At 34.7% G+C, this 8,234-nt stretch overlaps 1 protein-coding gene across 1 annotated transcript in view; it reads right to left on the minus strand.

Moving 5' to 3' along the window:
- The window catches only part of RXFP2 (relaxin family peptide receptor 2), a gene marked incomplete at both ends in the record, with an annotated part of 56,588 nt that extends 50,652 nt beyond the window's left edge, over positions 1-5,936 (minus strand). The window contains one exon of the mRNA XM_080799699.1: positions 5,894-5,936. Coding sequence (XP_080655825.1) covers positions 5,894-5,936 — 43 coding nt within the window. The remainder of the gene's footprint in view (positions 1-5,893) is intronic.
- Positions 5,937-8,234: the final 2,298 nt, after the last annotated feature.

Here is an 8,234-nt window from a genome sequence, read left to right on the forward strand (position 1 = left end):
CTCTTCTTGGAAAAAAAGCCTGCTTCTATTTTTATGGGCTAACTGTAATGCCAGTGTTTCGAGAGGTGTTATCCGTAGGACAAATTTATCAGATCACCTGGCCTGCTTCTGTACAGTGCAGAGTCCTGTGCCCTAGCCTAGACCTATTGAATCTACTGGGGCCGAAATCCTAGAATCTATTCCCTTAATATCACCACAAGTGGTTTTTAGAAACCCAGCAGTTAGACCTATATTATGGCTGAGGCTAAGAGATTATTTGGTATGCTGAAGGCCAAGGGCTGGTAAAGGATAAGGCAGTGACTCGAACACAGTTCTGCTAACCCTAAGTCTAGCCTCCTTGTCACACTGCTACCTCCCCTACCCTAATCCTTACATTCGTATGGCACTTCATTTTACTACTCCAAATCTCTGGTTTGTGAGCCCATCAGTGTCCAATTTCTGATAAAGCAAAATCGGAAGAATGAAAACTACCTTCTTTTCTGAGCTTCTGCGTCGAGATGTTCTGATATGAGCAAGTTCTGAATATGCTCCCCGCAACTTTTCCATAGGTACAAAAAAGATTGATACTATGTCTCTTCATTAAAACATAAAGCTCATAGCAGAGAGGACTCTCCACAAATATGAACAGAGCAAAAGCCACTGGTGTGAGAGGAGCTAGCACCGTAGGTGGAACTGGATGAGCACTAGGCCTGGGCACCAAAACCCTTTGTGATAGGGGCTGAATGCAGCCCGGGCCAGCAGGTGCGTGGACCTATAGGGCCGAGATCCCAATGATGAATGGGGGATGAAATGGCTCTGCCTGAACACCCAAGGTAGTGAATTGGAAATCTCCCTGCCCATGCCAGCAGCGAAAGAAGCAGCAGTGCTTTGCAAACTGAACACAAGATTTGGAACTGATAAAATCCCCAGGATTCGAACATAAACTACATCTCAGATCTGAACACTTCAGTGGGTGATGTCGAGGCAATTATGGGATCCCTCCTAGGGAGAGAAATGCAGGAGGAAAGTCCCTCTGACTTTATGAAAATGTCCAGGGCTTCAAAAAAGGGAAAATTCATCCCTGGGGAATTAGATGATAGTGCTTTAAAAAGCAGTTTAAATCTGTATGATTAAAATTCTCAAAGAAATAAATAATGGAAGGAATAATATCATGAGGTAGGAGTGGAAGTTTATAAAACCAGAATAGACAGATTTAAATACAGTTGGAATTATTGGAATGGAAAATATCATCACCAACATTTAAAAAAAATCTGAACAGATTGAGTAAAAAATAAACTGGAATTACTGAAAGAAAGAAATAGTTAAAATGATCTCTCTCTCTCATTGAACACTTATTCTAATAATACAGAACTTCCCTGGGGAAAGAAAATAGTCATATAGCACCAGGAAGAGTCACGTGGCATGGGACAATTGGTAATCTGAATAGGGTGATGGCTAATACAGATCTATAACACCTTAAAAGAAACCCATTGGAGAAACGTTTATTTGAGAATTTATAATTTGCTTTAATCTAGAAAGTTAATATGACGCATATGCTATAAATGAGATAACATTCCCTTCTGGGTGTGGGGCAAAATCACGTAATCAAACACATTAATATTTATCTGTATCACGATGTGTGAAATTTTTCAATAAAATGGTGAGTGAAGACTCTATATGGCCTATGGTCAATTCTGACAAAAGAGTTCATACCCTCCATTTTCAGAGCTTTCTGGATTTCAGAATTGTCAAGCAATCACCATGGACCTAAAACATGAGTGCACGGTGGGGTTGAAGTTATAAGGAGACACAATATATATAAGGAGTGAGCTTGTGTTGGGACACATGCTCTAGCAATGTGAGCCAAAGAAATGAGGACCGCCGACCAGGCCAGGAGCCACTGGGACCAGCCACTAACAACAGCAAGGAGACCAGGGCCTCAAAGGGGGACAAGACAGATACACGAAGTCCTGGACAGGAAGCTCAAGAGTGACAGGAGGCGATGAGAGTTGAGCATGCTTGAGGAAGGAGGAAATGGAATGGCAGATGGATTCCAAGGGGAAATGACCAGACAGATGCTAACAATCAAAGCAGAGTAGGTATAGGAATTAGGGGGCGTGAGATATGGAAGCTTGAGCTGGAGAGGGTAAGAGCTCAAAGAACAAGAGAGTTGAAAAGTGGAGGCAGCAAGGTGAAAGGGAAGAGGTTTCAGAGGCCAGGAAGCTTGGAGGAGACCACAGTGAGAGGCTGAGATGGAGAAATGACAGCAAGGGAGGCTGGGCAGGCATCTGAGATGGATGTGTGCAGAGGTGAGGAGAAGAGGGGGTAAATGTGGTGTGAGGCGAATCTAAGCAAGGGTCCCCCGTGGGACTGCAGGGGATGGGGTAGGGGGGCCCTTTTGGGAAAGAGAGAGGTGTAAACAAGAACAGAGGTAAGGACAGAAGCCAGAACAGTGGAGAGAAGGAGCAGCATAAGACAAGCGGTCTACCATTTTATCAATAAAGCCAATTCCTCAGTTGAAATTGCTTTCTAATCTTATGATGTTCAAAAATTTATTTAGTCACAGGAGCATAAATCAATCAGTTTACTTTGATTGGAAGACACTCTTCTGAAGTATTTAACACGGTTGAAATTATTGCAAATTTAATTTTTTTTCTGTACATACTCAATGACTGGAAATATGGAGTGAGAAGTTGATGGGTGTGAATAAAGCATAGAAGACAGGTATTTTTTTCATTTTCAGATAATTCATGTAAAACAAGCACATTAATTTTTTTCTGATGAATGTTAAATTATATATTAACCAAACAAATAAAAAGTAAACCAAGCCACTTTGGGCTCTTAAATACTGTACATGTATGTAGAAATATATGTATAGTATGAATATATGTATAAATATAAATACTAATATATATAAGTATATTTATATATAGTATTTAATATGTATTCCAGAAAATGTTGTGTATTTATCATTATATAATTATGTACACAAAAGCAATTCTTAGTTAACTGAATTTTATTCAGGCCACAGTTTTCTAGGATAAAAGTGTACCATTTTTCAATACTAATTTATTTAAAGGCATACCAATTTTTTCCTCTAAAATCCAGGTGACAGCCAATTTTGTTAGTTCTAGTAAGAGTCCTTAAAACTCCTAACATATCTGGTCATATTTGTTTGTAATAAGATGAACAAATGAATAACGTCTGGTTCAGGGTGTATTTACTTAGTGCCTTTGGAGAGAACATATCTCAAATAGCTTTCCCTTCTGGGTTTCTGATAATTTCCCTTTTGGCTCACAGTGGGCTCCTTTCAGCCTTCAAGCAGGTGAGTTTCTTTTTCATTAGTGGTGCCTCGTTAGCCTCTCTGTATGACTGGTTTGCAGTATAATTGATTATGACTGGCCTGCAGTATAATTGATTTTCACAGCTCCCAGCAGCATGATGTAATTGTGTGAAATTAAAATTTAGTTGAAAACCTTTTCTGAAGTCACAGCAACCAATCAGAAGTGATATTACTTGGAAAAAGAAGCCTCCAAGCTGAGCTTTGAACTTGTCCACTAGGGGGCAGTCAAATACTGCTCACTTCAAAATACTGTTCGGGCCCCATTTCCACTGACTCCGTATTTTGAAGGTTAGCAAGTTATTTTGAGTAAGTAGCAACTGGTAGTTACCGAGTAGCATTCTAGGCATTCATGCTATTAATTTCCCATAGAAGCCCGTATTTTTTGGTTGGTAATATTGTCCATAATTAGTCCACAAAAAACTTTTTTTTGGGGAGGAGGTGGTTTGAGGCTGGTTAATAAGGATACCCAGTGAATAAATTGATAAAGTACACGTACGAAGTTCTAAGAGGATGTGTTATCTTTACTTAACAGTTAATGTCTGTAGCTTAAGTTAGTCAGTATCATTCATCCCTTAGACATTCAAGGGTGATCCTAGCCAGAAGAGAAAAGATAATAGCAAAATGTCTACATTTTCCTTCTGTTTAGCTGTGGCCTAAGAATCTATCGCAAATATTTAAGTAAATTTAAGAAGCAGTCTGTGCTCTTACATAATTCTGAATGACTTTTCTTTATCATAGCCTAACTGCTTTAACTATCTATAATTTTATTGTGAAAAAGAAGTTTCACTAATTATATAACAAGTGATTATTATTTTTATAAAAAGGAGTAAGATATCACAGCATTAGTATGTCTAACTTTGAAAATAAATAAGTTTAAATATAAAGGGTTAAATTGGCAATCAAAAGTAATGTAAAATCAGAAAATGAAAATTTCCAGGGAATTACAATTGAAATATTTATCAGGTTGGTACTACGCATCTGAAATACGGCATATACTTAGAAATAAAATCCCAAATCATCTGTTTAAAATTTCTTTCCTTCTTTTTTTAAAGAATACCATTACATTGTGGTCAACCTTAAAACATTATTTCAGGAATAGATGTTTTTCATCTCAAAAATTTTGTTTTTCAAAATCAATTAAATGCATTACCACAAGCAAAAGCAGTACTATAGTAAAATTGGTTAACTATAGTTACAATCCCTGTACAGTTAAGAATTCAGGGTACAGATGACCTCTACAAAGTGTTTTGGATCTAAGAACCTACTTCTTAACTTCTATTCTTAAAAATCATACTAAATTGAATATTATAAATGTGCATAAGATATGAACCAAAGGAAGACCTTAAATCAAAGAAATGGACTGCTTTCTACAACTGTATTTCATGTCAAGTGAGTTCATATATTCTTTCTCTTTAAGAAACACGCAAGATCACACTTAAATGATAACGTATGTTTTCATATAAAAGAGTTTAAATTCCAAAATAAAAATCATGCTAAGTGTATTAAAATAACATTTTAAAATAATTTCAAACAAAATTTTAGTATTTCAAATTCAATTTCAAATTTAATTTTAGTATTTTAAATTCAATATTTAAATTTAATATTTAAAAAATCTTTTACTTGTTAGAAGTTTGTAAATAACTGCTCATAAGTACTGCATTTTATTTCAAGATTAAAAATGTTCAGTTGAGTTCATTTTTGAGTTTGTTAAAAACCTATAACAAATTTCTCAGAAAATAAAAATAATTTCAAATTCTAACTTTTACTCTCAGAGTTTTATCAAAATTCTTTAAGAAAAACTATGAACTTAAACAGATATTTTGAATAATAATAATAATAAACCTCACATGCCTTGGGTCTTATATATAGATATAAGTGTACAAGCTCATAACAAAACAAGTCTATATTTTTCTTTAAAACTATGTGAAGATTAATTTTTTTCCCTTAACTTTACAAGTAAAATGCCACTAACTTGAAAATTACCAGCTTGGCTGAAATAAAAATCTTTAAAAATTAAGAACAGTAAAGAGAATTATCTAAATAGGTATACTTTTGTACATTTTTAATGATTTTATTTTATATAGGTTGGTCCTTATGGAGAGCTTCTGATTTTTAGATTTATCTGTGGCTTTCATTTTTTTTTTTTTTGCAGTTCCCAGTTTAACTATGTTAACAACGAAACATAGCAACTAACAGTTACATACATTTTATGAAGCTATTTCAACAGGTTGAAGTTTCATAAGGCAATATTTTAATTTATTAATTTGTCATACTTTTGTTACAAATACTAAAAATTATTTTCTCCATTATAATTGACATGTTCAACATTGTTTTTTAAAGAAGTTTTATCTACGATTTTAGTAACACATAAAAGCAAGTTTCCATGAAAAATTTGTTGCTAGGATGGGACTATCAGCAATTAGTGATCATGACAATGATAGTGTAAACTAGATGTTTGTTTCTCAAACACTGCATTGAGTCTATTATAAATATGTTAGAACTAAATAGAAATATTCTATTTCCTATTCTTCTGGAATTGCACTCATTTAAGCGAGAAAGTAGCAGCCTTACCTTTGATATCTATCAGGACGATGAAATGAAGTAGAAGGAACATTGCAATCAGTCTGAGGCTGAAGAGATGTTTAATACCAGAAAAATAACAATAGGTTTACAGCAATTGAAGTATTGGATGTATCCTCCTTATACCTCCGAAGGAGTTCTGATATAGTAACTTCTGTCCTCCCATGTGTCTGAGCATGCTCACAGCTAGAACCTTACTGGCATGAGGGGAGACAGTCTTGTCACTAGCAGCCTATCTTTTTCACTCTTTCTTTTCTGTTTCATTTTACTTTAAACCTACAGTTGTATTCTTGGTCGTTATTTCATTATAGGATGGACAGAGAGGCACAAAGAAGACTTTGGAATTATTAGATAGGAAACATTTTATTTAAATCATGTAAGAATTGTTTCCCCTCAAAGCATGTAGTGCAATTTGCTCTTACTTAAAATCCAAACATACACAGTTCTTACATACGAAGGGATATAGATTTTCACTGAATAGGTGATGAAACTATGAGCATGTTTTTTAATGCAAGAAACAAATGACAAAAAGCTACTTACTGACAAATACACAGAGAATACCTATGCAAGTGCACTTAAATGTTTTCAAATAATATACAGGAAGATAATAATAATGAAAATATATGGCCTTGGGTTTAATAGTCACTGTAAAACATTTGCACAATATTTTAAACATTTACGTCCTCTATAACCATATTCATTTTTTGAAGTGGATAATTTTATTCTTGCTTTCAATTCTTGTTGAACGCCTATTAGAAAACATTAATTACAGCTTAGTTCTTACATCCTGAGAGCGGCTTCTAACACAGCAGAGTTAGTGCAAGTTCAAGTATAGGAAGGGAATTTTGGTTGATTCTAACATAATCAGAAAGACTTCTACAAAAGTTTGTTGTAGAATTTTGTTTTCAGAGTATATGTTTTACTAACTGAGAAATGCCTACGTAGACATACAAAACAGTTTGTAGTCTTGATTTGGACAGAGGATTTTGTAGGTGAATGAAATGGATTCTCTTACATATTATAAATCGTGTTGTTAATGATACTGTTTGAAAAACTATCCTTTGATGACTGGATATTATTGTCACAAATCATAAGACAAGGGGTTTTCATCGTTCTTTCTTTCATTCCAGCCTTTGATAGAATAAGGATTCAAAAGGAATTTGAAAGAGAAAATATTTTATTGATCACATAATGTATTATTTCTTTCTCTTTTAAGAAGTGACCTAAATTCTCCAGATACATTTAGATGTGTTCTCTCCTTTTTCAAACCAAGAAATCAACAAAGGAATCAAGTATAAGATGAGAAGAAAAAAATTCAAAATCTTTTCTTACATTTCAGTCACCTTTTTTCTTCACTAGCCCTGGAGTCTTTTCAAATAAAAATTGCCTTATTTCGCTTTAAAAAAATCAGGGTGATCAGTTTTTCTTATATTTTGTGTTCTGCTGTCAAGTGGATGGATGCTGGTTTCTGGTATTGAAATATTGAGCATGAATTTTTAAGTGTAAGAAAATGCCACGAATTGCCCATCACAAATCTATTTGAAGTTTAAGTATATAGTTCATGAAAATACAATTTTTAGAGAAAGAAGAAATGTCAAGATTTCAAAGAATTTACTAGGCTCCTTCACGAATACTAAGCCTTGGAAATAGATTTAAATTGCTAAAAAGTTGAACCACCAGCCCTTCGTGTTAGGCTTTTCAGAGCTAATCTTTGAAATATTAACACACACACACAATTCAGAACTCGGTAATTACAAATAATAGTTAAGAACATCTCTGGTTCGTTACTGATTTCTAAAGGCAGAAAAGGGCAAGTATGGAAACATTTTTCAATTAACATGTTTCAACTTCGATTTATCTAGTGTGAACATTCAGCCTTTTGAACTGAAACTGAAATGGTTGAAATGTGCACAAGCTATAATGTATGTGTTTTAAAAAGGGTAAATGAATTTACTCTTGAAGACACCGCTGGGGAGGAAGTTCCAGAGAGGGCTTCCCACAGAGCTGAGAACAGACGTGCAAACCGATTCATCCCAGGATATTAACTTCGAATTTGCACAAGGGTGCTTTATTGATCCTTGCCTGAATCTAATCATTCCTTTATGCCAGTCCCTGACGGGTAGCACCTATGCTTTTAGCGATAATAGTAAAAGCTCATGTAAATATGTATTTACTATGTAGAACAATTCAGTATCAATTTGCATAGTTGGAGGGAGTTTATTTACAGAAAGCACAGATTACCTAGTTCTGTCAGGGTTAGAGGTGGGTTGGGGCATTTTCCTAGTTTCCATTGTAACTGTTAATCTTGTTTTAGACATCATTGTTACACACA

This window comes from Martes martes (assembly GCF_963455335.1).
Source record: "Martes martes genome assembly, chromosome: 3".
NCBI lineage: Eukaryota > Metazoa > Chordata > Mammalia > Carnivora > Mustelidae > Martes > Martes martes.